Source organism: Pteropus vampyrus, unplaced genomic scaffold (genome assembly GCF_000151845.1).
Source record: "Pteropus vampyrus isolate Shadow unplaced genomic scaffold, Pvam_2.0 Scaffold113, whole genome shotgun sequence".
Taxonomy (NCBI): domain Eukaryota; kingdom Metazoa; phylum Chordata; class Mammalia; order Chiroptera; family Pteropodidae; genus Pteropus; species Pteropus vampyrus.
In genome coordinates this window covers 4251826-4276506 of record NW_011888894.1, presented here as the reverse complement: position 1 = coordinate 4276506, position 24681 = coordinate 4251826, and the positions used below count along the sequence as shown (strand labels likewise).

Here is a 24681-nt window from a genome sequence, read left to right as displayed (position 1 = left end):
CTGTATGCTTTCTTCCTCAAAGTGTTGTTTGGTTGGGTGGAATTTTGTTGTTTTGCAAGGTGGACAATGAAATTGGAAATAAATAGCCTAATTGCTAAGGAAATAGAATGAGGAAGGAGAAGAAAAAGACCCAGAAATAGAGTCTTTAGTGCCAATGATTTTAAAATTAGAGTTGCGTTCTTTTGGATAGGACAATTGGCTGTTTCTGGCCTCAGTATGGTTTCAAGACTAAAGCAAAGCATACTCTCAAGGAAGTACATTATACTCTCACTACAGAAACATGAGGATTATAAGGCTGACGCAAAAATTAACAACTGTCCATCTTAACACATTAGTACAGATCTTTGCCTAAAAAGGAGGTTCGATGTGCAAAGACTAGAATTTTAACAAAACTTAGATTAGTTCTAACAAACAACCCTTGTCAGAAGCATATTCCAAATTTGCTTATCTCAAATCCAATCAAAGGAAAAGAAGACTTTCACAGCTATGGAGACCATATTGGAACCATGTGCCCTAAAATGATAAGACTGGTTGTGTCTTGGAAAAAGAAAATAAGTGAGGCAGTGCCTTTGGCAAATGTTTTTACCCACTCCAGAATTACTGACTTAATGTTTTGAGGCAAGATATGGATGAATTGACAATTATTCTCTTTCTGTACAAGATGCAATTTAGTCCTGACATCACTCTACAGCCAGCTCTTAGTTTATGAACACTTTTTGAACATTCTAAAGGCTATACTGGACATTTGAAATGGTTTAAAAAAAAAAAAGTTTATTTGCTGAGCAAAACTTTAATTAGACAAAACATCTGGGTACCTAAGGTGTAGATGGAGTACCTGCAATGATTAGCCACACATTTATTTCTGCTTCTACAGGGAAACTATACACACAGAACTGAGGCTCATTTTGTCTTCCACTGGACCATAAAGGGGCTGTCTACATCCAATATGAAGATTGTCTTCTGCAGTGAAAGTTATTTTATCAATGCCAGAGATAAATTTATTACCTTTCAAGAGGTTTTTTCAAGAACTGAAGGTAAAATGTCACGTTCCTAATTATACTTAAATTTCATTAGATTTCATAAAACATTAAAATGCTTTTTTTTTTGAAGGCTGAACAAATTTTTTGTTGATGATAGAATATATGTTTGCCTGTTTACATTAAAGCAAAGAATATTCTCAAAACCATTTCAGTGGGGGATTTGTTTTGGCCTGCCTCACTTGGAAGATAAGCTGGGTCCATATAAGTGAAGTAAATCATTACCTTTAAGACAATAGTTAGCATGTGTAACCATGAAGTCTTAGACAACCTGCAAAGTCAACTGGGCTCGTTAACTCCCAAATATTTACAAAGTACTGGGCCAAACAACAAATGGACAATGAAGAGGCCAAGGCCTGCCTAGCCTTTATGATTAAGTCAACTTTTTTCCTTTTATTTAATCTTATAATACTGTGTACCTCTTCCTCATTAAACTTTCCATGATTGCAGTTTTAAATTTTTAATGGTCTTTTTGATGTGTCAACTTAGTTACAATCTCCATTGTTCATTCATAAACTAACCTAGGTGTTGCTGTGATGGTATTTTGTAGATATGATTCAAGTACATAATCAGTTGAATTTAAGTAAGGGAGATTATCCAAGATAATCTGGGTTGGACCTGATTCATTCAGTTGAAATACTTTAGAAGCCAAGCTGAGGGTTCTCTAAAGAAGAAATTTCAATGTGTGGACAGCAGCATTAGCCCATGCCTGAGACTCCAGGCTGCACCTTCCAATTGCTCGCCTTACTAATTTCAGACTTGCCTAGCTATCTAACATAACCGAGTGAGCCAACTCCTTGCAATAAATTTCTTAATATATATCTTCTACTGGTTCTACCCCTCTGGAATGAACCCTGACTTTTATAACATTGTGTGATTCTTGGGTAAATATGTTTTACTCCCTGAACTGTAAAGTTCATGAAGACAGATATTGTACTATTTTTATTTATGTATTTATTTATTTGCCAGTCATTATGTCCTGTTGTGTATCTAGTGCCTAGCTTACAAAACTGACTCAAAAAATGCTTGCTGAAGGAGTAAAGATCTATAGATTTCTGTATTTTTAACTAAAAAAATAACCCCTTAATAGAACTGTCTTGAAAGCCCAATGAAAGTATGGAACAAGAGGTCAAAAAGGCTTCTTTCCACCTTGACTGTGGCTGTACCATTATTCTCATACATAGGACTAAATTCAAGAAGAGTCAATAACTGAAAAAATAATTATTTACCAAGTACTTGTTCTGTGCCAGACACCATGCTAAATGCTATACATACATCATCTCTTTAATCCTTAAAATAACCTTGGGTGGTAAGGATTATTATTCCCACTTATAACCAGGAAACTGAGAGACAGAACAATTAGGAAATTCATTTGAGATCACAGAGACAGCAAATGATGAACTAGAATTGAATCAGGTGTGTACCTCTAAAGTCAATGTTTTGCTATTTCACCTTCTTCTGAAGTTTGGAGACTCAGGGTCTTTGAGAACACATTAATAAAAATTTGGATGGTGTTCATTCTTCAACATTCCCATTAATTCATGAATCAAATGTCCCTGGTATGTACCTGGTTTCTGCTGAAATTGTTAATGGCATTTCTTTTCACTACCAGAAGTGTTCTAGTTTGGGTGTTAAATGATATGTTCCCTCTACATATATAAGAATGTGTTCTGTGTATAAAAAGGAATTGAGACAAACTGTGTCTCTGTCATGATTCCACTGGGCCCAAGACAGCAGCAATACAAAACCAGAATCTTCTCTGCTTTTCTCCACCTCATTAGATCAAGTCTGACAGCCACATCTCCAGGGGACCTACACATTCACGTGCATCTGTAAAGGGGGAAAATAGTATTTTCCAAACACAATTCCAATAAGCAGAATATGAGGCTGTGACTTTTGACCTTTGAAATGACCTCACTGAATTCCACTACCTAAACATCATCACCTTGAACGAATGATTCCCCTAGTCCTGACTTCCTGTGAAGATCTAATCCTGACAGTCCTGATCACCTTTCAGAGCAACTTTCTCTGGGCTAAGCTAGAAAAGCATAGGTTTTCACTCCCAGGAAACCCAGCAGTTGCTTGAAAAAGGGGCAGCCCTTCAAAATTATCAAGATCATCTAATGTGTTGGGGATGTGAGGTCAACTAAGCTCACTTTACAGTGAATTTCACAAGCCAGTGCATGGTGTTCTAAGATTATTAAAAATAACTCAGAGAAGAAAAAGAGACATGGAAATGAAGTAAAAATTGGAAAACATTCAGTGGAAGCATAGAAAAATATATTGTAGGGAATGAAGCCAAAAGAAAGTGGTATTTTAATTGACTATTTATAGATTAGCTGTTTATTTTTAAAGCAAATATAAATTAAAGACCCTCTTCTTGTGAAGGTACCAAGGAAAATCTAAGATCGAAAAGATGTAAACACAAATAATCTACTTTTAAATCTGGGTCATTGTATATCTTTCTCTGTGGATGAACAATGGCTTAAGAAAAAATATTTATCATATTAATAGCAAATGTTTTCACAACTTCAAATATGTTCCAAGTAGCTTTAATTAAATTCAGATCTTCAAACACAGTTCTGTTCTTCTAATACCAATGAAAGAAACAGTCTGTAGGATATATAACAGTAACGTGTTTTGGTCTTTCCTACCAGGAAAACTACATTTTTTTCTGGTCTTAAAATAAGCTTATTACTGGTTTTCTTATAAGGGTCAAAAAAAAAAAAATCCACAAAATATCAGCCTAAACAGAAAACACATTCTCTCCCTGACACTGACTAGAGCAGTAGCACAGGTCTGCATGCTTGCGTGTGCATGTGTGCGCGTGCATACGTGTTGTGTATGTGATATATGTGTTACGTTGCTGCTTTCCTAGAAGATTTTTTCATCCTCTCTACTTACAATATTTTCTCTAAATATTAACAAAATCAGGGAACTAGTCCTGATGAAGGCTAGCTCATAATGATATTAAGTTGCAATCTAACAAGCAATTAGAGCTTAAAGAATAATACTGTGGTCAAGTCACAAAACATATTTAATAAAAAAATTTAAACTTACTACTGTGGCATTTACCTTTGTTATTTTTGTTATTTATATACTCCAAATTGGAATAAATATCAACATTTCTTTATAAATATGGTCTTAATGAAAAATTATGGCTCATGATTATACTCTTGCCAAGTTGGGATTCATGGTTTACTTTTATGTCTTGGCGTTCATAAGAAAAGAAAAACTATATATGAGGTTATTTGAAATCTTCCTTTCTTATTAATAACTTCTTTCTAAAGTATGTAATTTTTTATTAATATTAGAATAATTTTTCATAACTTTTCCTAAATCTCACCTCAAAATGTTTTGGAATATTAGGCAGAAAAGAAGATGAAATGACTTCAACAAATGACTGACTAATAAGCATTGATTGTAAACCTCCAAAACAGTTAGCAGTGTACCAAGACCCCAGCATGTAATACTGGACCTGCCGTCTAGGGCAGTGGTGGGCAAACTACTGCCCAAGGACCAAATGTAACCTGGGGTCTATTTTCGTACAGCTCTCTACTTAAATAGTTTTTATAGTTTTAAAGAGCAAACAAGTCAAAAAAGAATATGCAACAGAGACAGTTTGTGGCCTTTTACAGAATTTTGCCAACCCTTGGTCTAGAAGGTCACAGTATCATCAGGGAAATGAGATTTGTATATATCTAATAATTGGTGCTAATATATAGAATGGACTGAAGGTAAGGTAGGATTTCAGAGCCAAAATTATTAGGGAAAGTACCTGCAAAGGATTGCCTCTGGAACTTTCTTGTGGTCATAAGTGAACTGGAGATCTTGTAGCCATGTGGATTCTAATTCAGCATATCTAGGACAGGCTCAAGGTTCTGCACTGGTGATACTCAGGTTGCTCTTCCACATAGCGAGGACTTAGAAGACAGAGAGAGTTCAAAGATGTGCAGAATAGTAAAGGGGCTGCCTGTTGATGCAATTAGAAGACACGGTAATAGGCTTAGGAAAATAGTCCAATAGCAGAATAAAGGTACTTGTGTTTTCCATACCTTTCTGGCCAATGAGATGACAACCCCAAGGGCCCGGTTTTTCCCAACATTGTCACTCAGATTACTGATACTAGACCAAAGCCAAAAAAAAAAAAAAAAGAGTTCTCTACCTTTATATGAATTACACCATTTTTCCAATAGTCTGAAAGACATGAAAAGCCTTGTTGAAAGGAAAATTTTCTTATGCTAGAAACTGAATTAATATGAGCAGAGTTAGTTTTATAATATAGATTTTGTAATTTAACTAACTTCTCTCCTATATTTTTTTTACATTCAAATTGATCTAAAATATTATTTAAAACTTTAACATGTTTTAAACACTGTAATTTCATTCCTCAACAATCCAAAGCCATTTTCAGCTCAGGCCAGAGTATTCTGCACAAATAACCACTCACAAAAAGAATCGTTTGTATCTAGGACACTTCAAGCATCCCTAAGCATGCATTTGGCTGAGCAAACCTAAACACCATAAACGGCTGTAAAAATTTTAAGACTGTTTTTACTGAAAAATAAAGAAATTTGTAATAGTCTCAGATACAGTGTAACAGTATTTTAAGTTAAAATTGTGGTGACAGAGTATATGATATGAATACTGCTGCTTGAAGAATCAAGGACAATCTTTAAAATCAGGCCATCTTCTTGGTATTCATAAAAGCAAAAACACAGAGATAATGACTAGATTTCATTACAGCCAGGGAAAAGAAAGTTATTAACCCTAAATAAGACATTTTTCCCCCCAAAGCTCCATTTAATTTTTCCCCCCAAAGCTCCATTTAAAGCAGTAGAAAAAAATGTCTTTGCAAATTACTTCTATGACACCTGTAGCCATTATTCCTGGGCAGATATAGGCCCAATGGTGGTTGGTACCTGAAATGATCGGTGAATGGGGTTGAATTAGTGGTACTGCTAAGTGATACCTACAGAAAGCAGTGTGCAAAAATATGGCTCACGTCAGAATTGAGTAACCTGCTTTGCTTCCTTCTTCCTACCAACATCCACAGACTGATCTCTCAAGGGTCATTTACTTAAAAAGGGTCCCTTCCAATCACACAGCTCCCTTTCCCAGCCACCTTCTAATTTCTCAGCCCTAGAAAATTGCCCCAGGCTTTTTTTTTTCCTTTCACATGTACAGCCTGGCTTTATCTTTAAGCCTGAAACCTATAGTATAGGACTCTCTAGGTCCAATTCTGAGCTCGATCACTGAATTGAGAGGCTTCAAATTGATGAAAGGTTTGAAAAATAGGTAAGATGAGGAAATGTTGACAGAACTGAGGTTACTTAAACTGGAGAAAGAAGAATGACAGGTCAGAAAATCAGTGGTGTATTGAGCCAGCTCATACTAGCTCTTAAGAGCTGATGGTTAAACTTCTAGGAATTTTGCAAGCTGATTTTTAAACACAACCGTTAATCAAAATTACATAGACTTACATATTACAAACAAAAGTAACACAAAGTAGCACAAGAAAACTTCTAGGGGTGATGGATATGTTCATTATCTTGATTGTGGTGAAGATTTCAGGAAGTATATTTGGTCCTGTAGGGTGACTTCTACAACACAGCAAATCTTATTTTTTCTATTATGAAATTTTAATGTAAGATTTAACACGAGACCATTCTTAATAATTATAATCTTCACTCTTCTCATGGTAACTATTCTTATATAGAAAGTGGTAGAAATTTAGAGTCTCTGTTTTAGAGTATGGAAGCATGAACTCTGCTGATCACTGTCATGTGCCATTGAGAGCTCATCTGATGACTACAGGTTCATAGCACAGTTGGGAACCTCTCCAACATATGCAACAGTTCAGATATAGGAGCTGAAAAGGTAAATGGCATGACTGATCCAAAGTTTGAGGCCAGAAGGAAAGTGTATTAGCGGGTTGAAAAAATGAGGAAATGGTGAAAAGTGGTAACATAAAAGCTGAAATGTCATCTTGGAATATGGGTTGGAAAGGCGAACAAATATAGACTATATTTTCTAATTTTTTAGAAAATTATATATTTTCTAATAGTGAGGCAAGAAATGTAAAACAAAAGAAACAAAAAGGTGATTTCAGATGACAGCCAGTGCCCACTATAAATTGTCTTTCAAATAAATCACTAAAATAATTTAGTTCCCAACTCCATCTTTAAATAGGATTCTCTAACCTTTTATTTTGAACTTTTCAAAATAAAACTCCTTTAACTTATTATAAAAACATCTCAAATCATCTATAACTATGATTTTGCCAAAACTTAAAATAATCATCTGTCATTAAGAATGGCTTTGACATCATTTAAAATAAAAGCATTTTGCAGCTGGCATTTCTCTATTCCCAATTCGTGCCCTCCATTAAAAATTAAGAAACAATTAGTCTATACCTTTGATCCCAAGCTTTGTTTTAGTTCAGCTTTTGTGGATGTAAGGAATACAGATTAACTGGCATTAGCTAGCTCAAGGAGAGGAAGTTTACTACAAAGGATTTGCATTGAGAGAGAAAAGGAAATGACTGGAATCACAGTAGAACCTGGCCTTAGGGACCTTGGAGTTGAATGGCTGCTCAGTTTCTATAAATGTTCATTCCAATGGTCCTGTTAGTGTAACACCGCTGCTTCTTTCTGTTCCACTATCATCAGGCTCCCTCATAGTTTCTGGACCTTCATGGTTTTGCACAAGGCCCTCTAGCAGATTCTTACTTCAGACCTCCAAGAGGAAATATGATTGTCTCCATGTACCTTTTTTGTGACAGTTGGAGGTATACAATCAGCCTATAGAGTGGTTCCCAAAATCTGGTGTCCATCTCTAGTCCATTCAGTTTTACCTGCTTGGGGCCCACCTGGTAAGATCAAAGTCACTTAGGCAGCAGAGGCTCTTGATGCAGTTCCCTCAGAAGAGGGATGGGCATAGGAGGTGATTTTAATTACAATAGCAAGTAGGTCAGGACTGAGAAAAAATAGGCCCAGTATTTATCCAGGTGCATTTTGGGATATATTTTAGAAACACAGTAACAAGACTGTAAAAAAATCATCTACCTCTTTTATTGCCTGTTCAGATTCCACCAACTGTATCCTGATAGATTTGGAGCAGGGGCAGGGCTCTGTATACATGGTGGGCTATATAACAGCACATTATGACTTTTTTTTCTTGAAACAAAGACTTTTCACAATTAGGCAAAGATCCAGCAGATAGTATCATTATTATGTAAGTGACAAGGCAATCACTTTACAAAAAAAATCTTTAACTGTCTCAATATTTTGCTTAAAAAACACTATGAAGTTTATGGATAACTGTCTCAATATTTTGCTTAATAAACACTATGAAGTTTATGCAAATAAACAAGTAAGAGTTTAACTTTTGTTTACTAAAAAGTTTTTTGTTGTATTAAGTCTTATATGTACATATTATTCAAATGCTAAGTTCTGAATGCTAAAGTTTTGGTGCTTTTAATTATATCATATTCAAACGTCTATAAGACTTACCTTTTATTTATTTAGAACATTTACCAAGGAGTTAATTGTACTGTACTTATTTAAGAGTTATATTCAGGAAGTACATTTAACTTGAACTACATTAGAACTGTAACAGATTGTGTGAATTAAGCAACTTACAAGATAAAACTTATGATAGCTTCCTGCCACATAACGATTACGATTACAGCCATCCTGGGTGTGCTAAGGCGAAAACACGCCTCTGTTCTTTGGGCTCGAGTTGTTCCTTTTCACAATGGTTACTTAGGTACTATAGAATTTAGACAGTTATGGGAAATTATTCACTGTTATTTTATTTGCAGTATTAATATGTTTTAAAGATTACCACATGGTTATTACTCCTATAGGCATTATTAAATTCTTAAAACTTTAACTATTTTCTAAGTGTGAGTGGGTATTTTTCAGGGTAAATTAAGTCTTTTAGACAGCTCTGATGCCATCTATTGAATAAAGTGTTGCAGTGGACATTTGACTTTTTTCTTCTGCTTCTGGGATTCTTGGTCAGTTGAGAGATAGGAGAAATCTCCAAGAGAAATAACAGTATATCTATTAATTTAGACAACTGGAAGTTCAAGTAGTTAATTTGAATTTTAAGAGATGTAACCTCCCAAGCAGTTATATCCAGTTATAAACATATAAAACTAAATAATTGTTTTGAAATATGTAGATGAAAAACAATCATGGCAAGGGAAATAGTAGAAAATCAAGGACTGAGGAAAAAGGATGGAATTATTTGGTTACAATGGTTGGCATAGTTGCTAGAACTGAACCTCAAATTTAGTTCTAGGATTCCTGTCAACCAAACTGAAGAATGAAAACAGTAAATTACAAGGAATAAATACATATTGGTTGTTCTGCAGAAATGAAAATTTTGCCTTACATTAAAATTTTTAAATGTTTTTATTAATATGTATACAGAAAAGTATACAAAACAACATGTTTAGCTAGATGAATTATCACAAAATAACAACTAGAACAAGACAATGAACAAAGCCAACACATCGGATATATCCCCTCCCTCTGTCCCTTTCTAATCATTGTCCTTCTCCCCTCCCCGAAATAACAATTATCCTGACTTTTCTGGTAACCACTTCCTGGATTGTTCTTTATAGTTTAATTTTGCCTGTTGAAATTTATGTTAATAGAATTATATAGTATTCTGGAGGAAGAAGCGGAGATCTGGTCTCTTTTGCTCAACTTTATGAGATTTTTCTACATAGTTGTAAGGAGCTGTAGTTTTTCATTTTCATTACTATATGACATTTGTTGAACAAATACAGTTCAATATATCTAGCCACTAGTCTGTTAAATGGCTTTCGGTTTGCTTCCAATTTGGAGTTTGAATTTTACTAAAAGCATTTTTATAAAAGGTATCTTGATGCACAAGTCCATGCATTTCCACTGGTTATATTCCTAGGAGTGTGGTTACTAGATCAAAAACTATTTTCTGAAGTGGTTGTACCAAGTTATATTCTCACCAGCAGCACACGACAGTTCCCATTGGTCGAGTCCTCTGGTTCTGGGTCTCTCACAGGCCGTAGTCAAAGCTGGGGCTGTGGTCTCATGTCTGGTTCACTTCCATAGTACCCCTTTTGTCAGTCTTGTTAAGTTTAGCCAATCAAATGGCTGTAGAAGAGTATCACATTGTGGTTTTAATTTTCATTTTCCTCATTATAAATGAGTTTGAGCCCTCTTCCACAAGTCTGTCGATTATTTAGATTATTTTGGAGAGCGTGCTAAAGTATGTGACCCATTCTTCTTATTGGTGGTCAGTCATTTTCTTAATGACTTATATCAGTTCTTCATATATTTTGCATATGGGCCCTTAATTTTATCTCTTGTAAAGATCTTGTCCAATCTGTACTTTGCTTTTCATTCTTTAATGTTGTCTTTGGATAAACAGATCTTATATTATCAATTTAATGTGGTCAAATTTATAATTATTTTCTTTATAGTTCGTGAACTTTTTGTTCAATTTAAAATTAATTCTCTGTCACAAAGACAACTTATATCAACTTCCAGAATTATTTTATCTCTTTCAATATATAATCAATTGGCATTTGATTTGGGGATATGAAGTAGAGGTTAACTTTCTTTTTCCACGTGAATTTCAAATTGACCAAGCCGTTTATTATTGAAATTTCCTTTCCCACTGCTCAGGAGGGTTGTCTTCATCTTAAAGCAAGTGTACCTAAAGCTCTGTTTCTGAGCTTTCTATTTTATTTCTTTCATCTATTTGTCTATCTTTCCATTGTTACACTGTCTTAATTAGCATAATTTTGTAAGTTCTTGATACCTGGTAAACATTCAATTTCATTATTCTTCAAGAGTTTCTTGGATATTTTTACTCCTTTGCTTTTCCACATACATTTTCGAATAAACGTCATATTACACGTGTGCACGCACGGACACACACACATCCTACTGTGATTATGAATAGATTTGCACTGACTCTATTGATCAGTTTGAGAACTTATTGTAACAAAATATTCCGGCAACCCGTGAATTATAATTTCTCTCAAAAATATTTCATAATTCCTTCTGTAGTGGTGTTGTAATCTTTGGTTAAATTTATTCCTAGTTATTTGATATCTTGTATGCTATTATAAATTGTATTTCTTTAAAATGTTAATGTTGTTACTCATCTACTGAAACACAATTGATCTTTGAATATTGACTTTGTATCGGCTACTGTTACTTATGAATTTAATAATTTTCCTACTTTTTTTGAATTTTTCTATGCACACATCTATGAAAAAAGTTTTATTGCTTCCTTCCTAATCTATACGGTTTATTTCTTCTTCTCGAAAATACTAAAACACACAATAATCGGAATGAGTAATTTAGAATTCTTGTTGCAAATTCAATAAAAAGATGCCAGTGAATTCAATCTTTTTTCACTTCGCATGCTCTCACTGTCAGTTACTATGGACACAACTAGGAACAACACATTACCCTTTACACTCCTTTTCAATCCGGACGAATCTGAGCAGAGCCCAGCAGGATCCGAGGCGCGTTGAGGAAACGCGCGGCATAAGCACGCCGACCGAACCGCCCCCTCGCCCGGACGCAGCCAATCAGCGGCGCCCTCTTACCAGCGCGCCTCCGGCAAAAATGGCGGCGGCCGTTAGCGCCGAGTCCCGCGTCTAACTCCATTTCTCTGCTTCTCCCGTGCAAAATGTGAAAGGAGAAACGGCTGGTGGAGGGCGTCCTGGGCAATGAGTCGGCGAAGAAAACATGGAGACAGCCCTGGCCTGAAAAGCACGCTACGCAAAGCGGCGGCCGCTGAGGACTGCAGCTCGGTGGTCGAGCCAGGGAAGAGGCGGCTTAGGTCGGCCCGCGAATCTGGGCTCTACGAGGTCGCAGAGGGTCCTATCCGGCCCATGCCTCAGCAAGAGCAGCCTCCAGCAGCCGCTTCGGGCAGTAAAAGTAACCCCGAGGGTGAGACGTGGGCAGCGCGGCCTCTCTTGGCTTTGGCACTGTAGCCCCACATCCCAGCTTGCCACTGGGAAACCTGGGGTGGGAGTGGGGGTGGAGTCTGAAGAGTGTTGCTTCTCTGGGCTTCTCCCTTCATGAGTCCAAAAATAACCTGATACACTTCCCACTGCGTTAGCCCCGGAATTTGAGCACTGCCCGATTAGGTTTAACCACCCACTTGTCGCCTCTGCCACACAATAGGTCCTGTGGGATTTACCTGTAGGAGGGAGGACGGCTAATTTCTAGGCTGCTCCTCCGGTCAGCAGCAATGGCGGAGCGAGGAGAAATATCTGTTAGACCTGCTGCCTTCACCTTATTACTAGGGGAATTATTTCCCCTTAAACTTTCTGCCCTAACTTACTCTAGAGAAAGGACCGTGTGAAATACTGTAGCTATATACTCAAAGCCACGGTGATGTCTCACCTCATTATGAATAAACCGGAAGTTCCTATGTATAACGTCTCTCAAAGTGGGAAACTAAGGGCCCCGGAATATGTCTCTGGTCAATTTTTGGTGTTCCATTTTTAAAAGATTTGTAATGAATCCTTGAAGGAACTGAAAGTCGTACTAAAGCTCTTTCCTAGACCGTGTTCTTAAAATATGGCCTTCACCTTATCTTTACTTCACTCCCATAAAGCAACACCGGAATAAACAAAAACAAATCTGAAAAAATTTAAAAGTGATAATAGACAAAACTTTCTAAGACATGGATAACTAAAGCTTTTTGAAGAATTGGTTTAAGTTGGATAGAGTCGGTGAAAACAGGCTAAACAAACTTACTGAAGTTTCTGCTGGGATGCTTTTAATTTTTGAAACAAATTACAGGTGGTTCCCAAAGCCACCAAGTTTCAGAGTAATGAATTGAGTGACTAGGATATACAATACTAAACATTCATAGAGTTACTGAAGTATCTTAAAATACTTGCTATTTACAATGTTAAATTTGTGAAGTAGTACAAAGATTTTTATGTGAAACATTTTAATTTTGGTGAAAATATCTCGGAGAAAATTTTATAATTGGACTCTAAAGAGTAATCTTGCCTAAGCTATTATTTGACATTGGGTATTATGAAGCAGAGCTTTAAAATGCAACAATTTTTATCTTAATCTTATGTAGAAAGATATGAAACACCAAAGAGAGTGCTGCAAATGGATTTATTGTCATCTACCTTCAGTTCTCCTAATGATCCAGATGGACAGAATGATATCTTTTGGGATCAAAATTCTCCAATGACAAAACAGTTAGGTAATTTGTTATTAACATTTTTATCTGGGTAACTATTTGATAAATGATTCAGTGTTTAACTATATAATTTCAGTTGGGTACAGCATCAGAAACTTTACAATAAATGTTTTTTGAGAATTTTATGTGCTTATATTGCTATGATATGCATGTGATGTTAGAGTGCACAGTGATTTAAGCCCTGCTAATTAAAATTGTTTTCTAAGAAGTGACTGCTATTTTTTAAAATCAAGTGTTTTTGTTTACAATTTATAGAAATGTCTTTATTTCTTTAGGTAAAGGAAGAAAAAAACAGATTTACACCACAGATAGTGATGAGATCTCACATATTGTTAATCGGATTGCTCCTCAGGTAAATGTCACTGGTTTTATAATTTATTTTAAAGCAGTGAAAAATATGCCACTAAGTCCTTGTGTAGTTCATTTATGTGAAAAATATTTTGTCTTTTAGAATTCTTTTTTCTTTTTTCAGAAATAGAGTAGCAAAGATTGCTTTGACCTTTTCTACTTACTGAAATGCATGTTTTGAAAGAAGGAAAATATAAAATTGGTAATATATATTTTCCTAAATATATCTTACTTAATATTTAGACTGATGGTTTTCGACTAGAGCTTTGTGTTTATTTTGTTTTTAATATTGTTTGACAATATATGGCATCATTTATCAAGTTACAAAAATAATATACAATAAAAATTTAAGCTTTTAAGTTTTTTGTGGTTAGTATTTATGTACTGTCTATAGCGTACCTTCACCATTGAAACTGCTCTTAATAGTGTTGACTTACAAGATCACCATGAAACATTGTAAAAGTGGAGAAAACACTGGATTTGGAGTTAGTTCTCAGTCCACCTCCTATATTGGGCGACCCTAAGCAAGTCACTTAAGCTCTCAGAACTTCATTCGTCCATGAACTAGAATTACTTGTCTTGCTCTGTTAGATTATTATGAGGATTAAATTAGATAAAAATTCTTTGTAAACTGTAGAGACTATAAGGTAAGGTTATTTTAAAGTTAATTATGATAGTTAAATCATATGCCGTAATAGAACCATCTGCAAAAGTTTCCTTTTCTTTATTTCATATTTACTGTACTGCTTGAGTGAAATAGAAATAGAAATTTAAGTCAACCTGTATTCTGAACCTCTTTACTTTCCTCTTTATTTTCCTTATTTAGCAACATTTAAATCTAGAAAACATCCAATTTTTGCTTAGTGTCTTCTCTATGAGAAGTATGGTATTTTCTTTGACATGCCCATGAATAGTGACTATATGTTGACCATAAACAATAGATGGCCCTGGCCTAAACTGTGGTTAGAAGGAATCACCGCAGTTCAAGTGGAAGAGACAGGAACTAAGGTTTTTCTTAGTTGCTGTGAAATATCTGAAATAATAACTAGCACAGTCAAAACAACTCTGTTGCTACTAGCTCTGCATTCCACGTTTGGCATGTCATAGAAATTCACTTTACATATGGTTCATTAGTTAAATAGCATTTATGCCATAATACTACTTACTTCATGAGTTAACAATAGATCTTCATTAATTGTGGGTTTCACATGAAAGAAGCATTATAAAATGTGTTTGGGCTGGCCAGCCTAAATAGTGATAAAAAGATAGTTGAGTAAATTATTGGACTTTACTTAAGTGGGCTGGAAATAATAGCTCACATAAAGAAATAGCAATGGTATGCAAGTGGTAACTTGTGTATAAGAAAAAGTACAGTGAAATTAGTTGCTTTTAAATGTTGCCCTTCTCAACTGAGCATTTTTAAAACATAACTCTGGTAGTATCAGTGTCTTTTTGAAAGCTTTAAAAAGTGTGCTCAGAATGACATACTCACGTTTATTTTTAGATATGTTATCTTCCTCAAATAATTATTTTTAAGTCACCTTAATATTTCCAGAGATGGCATTTAAAAAAAAATTCACTTATGTTTTAATTGGACAGTCATTTCACTTTCTTCAAGGATACTTTTTATATAGTGTTGTTTGTTTGAAGATGGTGTATATATCTCCATCATTTTTATATAAGTACATGGTGCATTCTTTAGGATTAAATGAATAATGTGTTTAGATACCTTATGTAGCACCTGGATTGTCTTATATAATTATTAATGAAGAAAATTTGAAAATATAACACAAATAGTATAAAAAACATACAGGTGACCTATGTCTATATAAAATTGTATGTATAAACTTGTCATACTTTTATTGAACAAATTTACAATTACTTGGTAAATGGACCAAAAAAATCCATAATTAAGTCATTAAGAATGTTATTTTCCCTATGAGGTTGTTGAAACAAAAAGGAAAAAGTATACTGAGAGTGAAATTATTGGTTTGAGTATTTTGCAATGCTAAAATCTTCTTGATCCAACTGGACATCTAAGAAAACTACTTGTTGATCAGTTAAGGATTCTAGTAAATAAATATGAACTGACATCTTTATGTTCATTTGGCTAGATGCTGGACTATCATAATAGTCCTTGCCTTCAAGTAATCTAGTGATAAGATTATTTTTACCTTGTGTGATAGTTTTTTATGTAGATTCTACATATTATAAAAATAGGGAGTAGAAAATGGTTAACCTATTCGATTTGTTAGTTTGGTTTGTAACTAATGCATAAAATCATCCTCTAATATTTTGCTTGATCAAGTGACTGAAAAGCATAGCAAAAATATGCAGAACTAAAATAACTTTTCTCCTACCTTATTCTTAGCATCAGTTCTAACCCTGTACTTAACCTCTAACTCAGTCCTGATCTTAATTCTGTGGAAGTGTTCTTAATTCAGGTCAACGTGGATCGTCCAAATTTAGTTAAAGGGTTATAATGAGGATAGGGAAAATTTGGAAAATCAGGTGATATAGAAAGAATTTCATATATCTGTCTCTTCTTAATTCTGTTGATTTATGCTACAGTTTGTTTCTGATACTAATGTTTATTTCTATAAATATCTTATGTTGATCAGTTTTGGTAAAAATGTGTCTTTATTATTAAAATGCACTTGTTAATCAAATTACTAAAACTTTACATTGTTGAAAATTAGAAATTCCCAATTTTGAATGTTTTTATTCCCTGAAACATAAATGTATCACTTCTTGCAACTATTTATTACCATCCTCCAGCTTCTTATTGTTTTGGAGATTGTTTAATAACTATCACCTTACCAGAATTGATTACTTTAGGAAAATAATTCAACATAATAAAGTTTTCCCTCCCTCCTTCCCTTCCTTCCTTCCTTCCTTCCTTTCTTTTTTTTTTTGTACTTTTCTCCTCCTTTATTTCTCTCTGCCAAAGGATGAAAAACCAACAACAGACTCTATGCTGGGCATGTGGATTGGTGCAACTGCTATTCCTTGTACTCCTAATGTAGCAAAAGGAAAATCAAGAGCAAAATTCAGCTGCACAAAGTAAGTTTAAACTTTTTAGCTTTTCTGACATTCAGTGAAATAAATATTTTGGTTTTGTGACTACATCAAAAACTTTCTTAGCTTTGACATGTAAAATTTTGGACTTTAAGTAATGATAATGTAAATTTCAAAATTTTCAAGTTTTAATGTGTTAAATAACAAATATTTGTAATGACTCTTAGACATTTTCTTATTTACAATTGTTTAAAATATTTGTTTAATAGATTAAAAACACAAGATCGAGAGGAAGAACTTATGAAATTGGCTAAGCAGTTTGATAAAAATATGGAAGAGCTAGATGTGATTCAAGAGCAAAACAAGAGAAATCACGATTTTATCCAGATGATTTCAGAAACAGAGACTTTAAATAATTATGATGTTCAAATGCAGTTACTACATGATATAGTTCCTGAAATAGATAATGCTGTAATAAAGAAGCCAATAAAAGAAAATACCAAGGTATCTATGGTAAATGATAAAAATAGCAGTCAAAAGCCATTTGACCAAAATGCTGAAGCAGCCTTTAATGCCATTTTTGATGGTTCTACTCAGAAATGTAGTGGACAGTTAAGCCAAGATCTGTCAGATGCTTTTTGGAATACCATTAATACTACCTTTGGAAAGAGAAGCACTTTGAAAGAGGAGAAAATCATTACTAATGAAACTCTGGTCACTGAAAAACTGCCAAATAAACCTGCAGCATCACTTTCTCATCAAGTAGATACTCCTGGAATGAAAAAATCGAATGTGACTTCCTGTCCTGAGGAGCCAGAAGCTTCTAATAAGCACTTTGATGCATTTACTACTGATGATCTTGAGGATGATTGGGAGAATTTACTAAGTAATGAATCTTTTGTTATGCAAAATGTAGAAATGTCTGAACCAGCCCAGATGGCCGATCAAAAGGGAATTTGTACCTTTAACAGTAAAAACGATAAAAGTAACTCAAGAACAAATGTAAGTCTAGATGCTGGGTTAAGAGATTCAAAAATTTTACAAGATCTTTCTGCAAAGACACATAACAGTGAATTAATAGATGCCGGAACATATAAATTTTCACCAAATTCAAATGATAAATCAAACAAATTATCCTCCATTGGAAATAAAATGAAATTTGAGAACTCTTTCAATGAAATCATTCAAGACAAAACTCAAGATTGTGCTGTTGCATCTAATTTGACAAAAGTAAAGGGAGATACTCATACTAAATTTATTCCTAATGTTAATACTTCTGGAAAAAAGTCTACTTTGAACACAGGATATTCTAATGAACAAAAAAATAAGTCTAATTTTAATCAGTCTTTTAAAACATCTGCTAATGTTCCTTTTGGCTCTGCTGCTTTGGGCGACGCTTATCAGACTAATGCATCAAAGTTGGATTCTTTCTCTGATGATTGGAATGACCCATCATTTGCCCATGAAATTGTTAAAGCATGTCATCAATTAGAGAATACCTGGGAAGCAGACGATGTAGATGATGATTTATTATACCAAGCATGTGATGATTTTGAAAGACTAACTCAACAACAAGACTTTAGAAAGCACAGCAAGACATCAGAAAGTATACTTGAAATCAGTAATAGTTCCAGTCATGGAGCCCAAAACATGTTTACTACATCTAAACAAGGAAGTCCATTGGTGCAGTCAACACACTTGAATCTGCGTAATATTTCAGCACAAACATCTTCATTGACAAATAGCTCACTAATAAATAAATCAATGAAGATGCAAAAAGAGGAAATTTATGGAAATTCTCCGAGTTTTTTAGGTGCTACAACAAATCTGACTATATACTCTAAGAACTCAAATTGTCTGATGAATAATCTGCCTGTCTTTTGTAATAACACTGATGTTCCAATACAAGTGAATAGTTCCAAATCGGTTCTTACAAGAAGTTCAAGTTTGAATGTGAATTCAAGTCATATGAGTACAGAAATTGCTACTTATAAGAAGAAGTTGAGTACTCAGCCTATGTCCCATAGGACTATAATAGATGAAGCTCAGAGTAATCTTAACAGAACAGTTAGATTTTCTAAGTATACATTTACAAAGATGAAAAATTCTCAGATTCTTTCCCAGTTTAATGAAAATTGTATAACAGGAAGTATCTCTGATACCAGTATTACACAGGGTTCGGAGAAAAACAAAACCATCAACTCCTGTGGGAAGGCTATTCAACAGCAGTCTTCGGTGAAACTTTCTGAATCTTTGAAACAACCTTCAAAAGGTATGTATGAAATTGTTTCCTTTGAACGGTATCATCTCGGAAAGTAGCCAAACTAGTTTTTTGTTGTATTGAATTTGCATTACATGTAAGGTTAAAATTATGATGTTTGACTAGAACTCAAACTTACAAATAATTATGCTGTAATATACAAAGCATAGGTGATTTATGTTTTCAAAAGACTACATCAGATTCTTTCCCAACATTTAATACAGTAACTAGCATATAGTAGACACTCAGTAAATATTTTTTTGAAAGTTTTCTGTATTTTCTAGAAATCGTACTTTAGGTATATGTGTTACTATGTGAGATTGTGTTTACTAAATATCTCAGTGTTTTAAAACTTGAATAATCTTACTCCTGTGTGTTTAGCAGAACATTGAGGTGAATAATGTTTGAAAATTTAGAGCATTCTAATTAAACACCTTTGATACTATAATAACTGGTATAAAACTCTGTTGTGATAGTTAGAATGATAACTTACTCAGTACAGCCTGTCATCTTTCATTCTTCCAATTCCTCTTTTCCCAAATTCTTTTCATCAGCAAGTTTCATTGTTTTTACCTCAAAAAATATCTCAAAACTGCCCATTTTTCTCTCTATTGCTACCATCCTTTTCCAAGTGAACATTTATGGACTAGACTGTTGCTGTTCTTTCACCTGTCTTCTTTCAATTCTGATCTTCAAACAACAGAATTGTCTTTGACAAACAAATAGGGAAACATGACTTTCCTATGCTTAACCATAGCTTTCATTGGCTGCCAATCATATTTCAAATAAAGTCCAGACTTTACACTGTGATCTACAAAGCCTTGAATTATCTTTCCTTAACTTGCCTGTCCTCTTTTTTCCCTTACATACTAAGCTTCAACTACACCAACTGTCTTTCAGTTAGTTCCTCAAAGGAAATAGGTTCTTTCCTAGTTCAGGAGCTTTGACTATGCTGTTCCCAACTAAAACTACCCAACATTTGACCCTCCCCCACTCTCACCCTTTGGTTGATGCTTTTTTATCCTTAGGTCTCAGTTTAAATATTACCCTCTCACAGAGGCCTTCCTCAAACAGTCTATAAGTCTTTTCCTTGTTTTCCATCATCTCTTTTTTCCTTCACTTCTTTTATCACAGTTCGCTATTAAATATTGATTACTGTTTGTCTTATCAATGAGAACCTAGGCCTATCACAGCATCTGCCACCTAGAAAATGTTTAATAAATATTTGAATGAACATCATGCCATGTAATGGGAAAAGTCTGTTATTTCCTGATATCATAATATTTTTTTAAAAGGGAATATATCTATCATAACTGTTAGTGCTTCTTAATACCCAGCGCTTTCTAACAGATTCACGGTTTTGCAGATGCTGTTTCCTCTACCAGGAACATAGTGCCCACACATGCATATGCCAGATCTGCCAGGCCATTTTCCATTTCTCCTTTAAAACACAGTGTGTTTCTAACCGCCCAGAATGATTTAGATTCACTTTCTCTGGGTTTCTCCAGTACCCATTACTAACTTCTGTTATAGCATTTACTATACCAGCTTGTAATTATAGATTTTCTTAATTAGTCCACCCTCACTTGGGGCCAACATTAGAATTCTTATCTATTATGTAGATCAATACTAATACAAGAAAGTTTTTAGTTTCTTATAAAATTATTGTTTTCTGTTTAGATTCTAGATGATATTTTTGTTGGCATTACTGCTTAAACTTTCCTATTTAACTGATCCCTCTCCTTTAAAAAATTATAACAGTAATATGCTAGTTGTTTAAAAAGAAAGAAAACACTATAGATTAATTCGAAGTAAAAAGTTAAGTCCTCTATTTTTTCTTTCCCCCCATTTCTCATTGAAAGTCACTGCTAAATATATCGTAACATTTTTGTGCATATAAAACATGTGTATTATATACTTACAGATTTATTTGAATAGATGGAATTATATAATATATACCCACTGTTTGGCAACTTGGTTTTGCCTTTATTTAATATACTATAGCTATCTTTTCTGGTTCGTACATATAGATTTGCTTCAGTACTTTTAATAATGATCACATAGTATGTCATTATATGGATGTACCATAATTTATTTAACTGTGTCTCTATTGATGAGAGTTTAGTTTGGTTGCAGTTTTTTGCAATACAAACAATCCTCCAGTGAATATCCTTCTGTATAAATTTCTGCATGCTCTTGTGTTTATATCTGTTAATTACTGAAAAATTGATGTAAGAAGATTTTGAATTTTGATGTATATCACCAAATCTTCCCCAAAAGTTACATTAAGTTATATTCTTATCAACACTGACAGTGAATATATTTCTCTACATTATAGCCCAAACTAGATATTTTGAAACTTTAAAAATTGCCAATCTATAATAATTTTACATATTTATATTTTAATAAGTAATTAATTCACCCATACTCCCAACATGAATATATTTGTATATAGTTATAATTCCATTAAAGACTAAAACTCTCTGGAAATTTGAGTTTTCCCAAGACTTCTGTCTACTATCTTATCCATATTTTTTATGGATGAATAATCTGCCTTTCAGTTTTATCAATTTTTCCTTTAAATTTATTTGTAATATCTAATCTAATAATATTGACCTTGTTGATATTTTCTGTTGTTTATACTTTTTTGTATGTTGCTATAGCAAACTGCTCTCCAGGGAATATCTTTGAAACAAAACCCATTTAACTACCTCATTGCTTTAAGGCAGGGTTTGGCAAAACCTGGCCTGTTTAGATTCAGTCTATATGGTCTGTTTTTGTACAGCCAGCATGTTAAGCTGCTTTTCACATTTTAAATAGTTGAAAAAAAATCAAAAGAATAATAGCTCATGACTCTTGAAAATTATATAGAATTCCAATTTCATTGCCCCTACACAAAGTTTTATTTGAATATAGCCACATCATTTGTTTCTGTATTGTCCCTGGCCGTCTTCAGTGCTACAGAGACGTAAATGAGCAGTTGCAACAGACACAAATGACCCTTAAAGGTTAACATATTTACTTTCTGGCCCGTTACAGAAAAAAAATTGCTGACTCTCCTGCTTTAGGTTAAAGATTAAGAACCACTCTTGCTTTGTACCTTGCAATAGTTTGAGACTTTGCTATGTATTTTTATTGCAGATTGAGTTAAAGGAAGGGCTGATGGGAGAAATGGATGACTCTCTAAATCAGATTTTCATGATGTGACTTTATTATATCCTTTGAAATTATTTTCCAGAATATCACCAAGCGAATTGTAAGACCAATTTTAGGGAGCTATATTCTCTTCTGCCATCATGGATTATTAACCTTTCTTCCTTCAAAACTTACGGTCAATCGAATGTAAACTGTATGTGTATCTATTCAGAGTTTCTTGTATTTCTCAACTTTGAGACAAAAATATTAGATAATTAGGCTAATTTTAAAGTAGCTTGTAGTATCTTTCTGTAAAGGAAAATAGCTATAGTCTGTGAGATTATTAGTTTAGGAAATAAAGACATCAGAATTATTAGGGAGTTTATTCAAAATATATGTCTCTTACCCAGGACACCCACTCCCATTTAGATTATACCAAGAAAGAAAAGGAAGACAGGTGATATATCTTGGGCAAATATTTTCCTTAGTGAACAAGGGAAATGCCTGTTATAACATAAATTCTGAAACTTTGTCTAGATGTCAGTGTAAATAATATTTCTCTGCTGACAGTACTACAGAAAGGCAGATTTTGCAACATAGGTGGTTTTACCAGTACAATACAAGGCCACTTAAATATGTTTCAAGGTGATGGTCTTAATTCTAAAACATTTAAATGAGAAAATAGGTTTGCTATTTGAAGTTTGATTTTTGTTAGTATTTATCTAATATTTTAGCTCAAAATGACTTAACTATCAAATTAAGTTCATTTTATTAGAACTCAGTTTTTTGATAGAGGTAGAATTAGATATTAAAATAGAACTTATTTTCATTTATTTAATTTAAAATATTGTTTATTTTATAGTATGTTTATCTAAAGTATACTCTATGCTGCATAATTTATCAGAATGCTTCACTTTATTATATATTAAAAAGACATGTGGAAGATTTTCAGATATTCTGCTTTTTGAAGTAATTTTGTAATATTTATGTAAAATGTGTTTTCCAAATAAAAAGATAGTATCTGACAGTGAGTTACATGTTTATTGACATGCTGGATTTCACTCTGTCACTTTAAAATATTTTTACTGTATGGCTGAAATGAAAATCTTGGAGGTTCCCTATAGAGGAAAAAAAGTTGGTGTGAATATAAATATAGCTTATAGTAGAAGTACACTGTTTGAGGTATTATCTAATTTAATAAATGATATTTTGACTACATTTAAAATCCCAGTTTGTTTTTAAGATGTATTCATACATTGGTTATATAAATTAGATGTCATTGTTCACAGAATTATTTGCTAGGTAGTCAAAATGTACCATTTTTAATCAAATTAATTTTATCTTACTTTGAAAAGAGTGGATCACATAGGAACAGATTGATCAGTGCTCAATTTTCTTTTGTCCTAGAGCATTATATCTGTACTTGGAATCTTATATTTAGTAGATTAGTGTGATTTAATAGCCAAACCAATATGGCAAATCTGGGTAATAAAAAAGTAAAAATTCAAATTTATATGCAGAATGACTTTCTAGTTTATACAACTAATATCTGTATTTTGTTTAATTTTTAGAGGAAGAAGAGAAAAATAGAAAGTATTCTCCTGAAGAAATTCAAAGAAAGAGACAAGAAGCGCTGGTTCGAAGAATGGCCAAAACACAGGCATCATCTATAAAAGCAGCTCCCACTTGATTTCTCCAGTGAAGAATTAAGTGGAAGACTTAACAAAGACAGTTGATAACTATCTATGATAGGAAATATTGTTTCTTGATTTCTCTGTGAGAAATATAATGCTGAGTTATAAAGCATGGACTTCTACTTTATTTAATAAATCAGTGTTTGCAATGGTCAATGAAGCCTTTACTTAGAGTTGTATGTGAAAGTAATCATATGTAAGTTTGGGAAATTTAGGAAAGCTAACAATTATGTAGTAGAGTTGTACAGAGGCAATTAGCTACATTTTTTAAATACTGTGATTGTAGAAGATCATCAAAAAAATGGGTTATCTACTAAATTTTTTATCATAATGTCTTTTCTTAATACAAAGCTTCAACTTACTAAGTAGAGACTTTTTTTTTTTATAGTTTTTACTTGATGTAACTGTTCCTTAAGGTTTTTATACCTTTCTGAATTCAAATTAATACTTTCATCTTCATGGTTGGTAGGAAATAAAGGACTTTAATTTACTTGTAAGGAAATTATTGTTTTGAATTCCTACTGTGAAAAAGATTTAAATTTTAATTTTCTAGAATAATGCATTTTGTAAACTTTCCACTATTTTTAGGGAAAATGCTGATTTAAGAAGTTTAGGGGAAAAAAGTGGATTGGCTTTGTAAATAATGTAGCTTCATTAACATTTAGAACTGTCAAACTTTAGATATCTGATCCAGCTTCATTGTATAGGTGAGAAATGAGTATTGTTATTCTGAAAGACACATGACAAGTTAAAGCTGTATTGGGATTAGAATGATTTCTTTCACTCTAATGGATACTTAGACAATTGTACCATTTCCTTCAGGGTATTAGTACATAAAATAACTTGTAGTTATTTATAATATAAAACTTAAAAACGTACATTAAGAACCGTTTAAACTTGATGCTCATTGTTTCTTGTATTAAAGAATCATTCCAGGATATAAAAA

General features: G+C 33.5%; 1 protein-coding gene and 1 long non-coding RNA gene across 5 annotated transcripts in view; one reads left to right on the top strand and one right to left on the bottom strand.

Annotated features, from left to right (window-relative positions):
* Window positions 1-13122, bottom strand: part of LOC111743412 — a 24399-nt gene extending 11277 nt beyond the window's left edge. The window contains exons 1-2 of one of the 2 annotated variants that reach the window (XR_002781690.1): window positions 12255-13122; window positions 4816-5010 (exon numbers count right to left, since the gene is read on the bottom strand). This is a non-coding gene — a long non-coding RNA (uncharacterized LOC111743412). Of the gene's footprint in view, window positions 1-4815; window positions 5011-11655; window positions 11767-12254 lie in introns of those variants that run through there. The other variant, XR_002781691.1, reaches the window with a different exon arrangement.
* On the top strand, window positions 11639-24681 carry ETAA1 (ETAA1, ATR kinase activator). 3 transcript variants are annotated; one of them, XR_002781689.1, is made up of 7 exons: window positions 11639-12001; window positions 13155-13283; window positions 13556-13632; window positions 16579-16691; window positions 16916-18918; window positions 22048-22162; window positions 23613-23725. XR_002781689.1 is itself a non-coding variant. In XM_011365606.2 (6 exons), exons 1-6 carry the CDS (start codon window positions 11779-11781, stop codon window positions 23729-23731), a joined length of 2664 nt encoding a protein of 887 aa, XP_011363908.1. In that variant the 5' UTR covers window positions 11639-11778; the 3' UTR covers window positions 23732-24681. The 3 variants fall into 3 exon arrangements, 2 of the variants coding, with proteins under 2 accessions (XP_011363908.1, XP_011363910.1); XM_011365606.2 differs by lacking the exon at window positions 22048-22162 and having other exon boundaries at window positions 23613-24681; XM_011365608.2 differs by lacking the exons at window positions 11639-12001; window positions 22048-22162 and having other exon boundaries at window positions 13155-13278; window positions 23613-24681.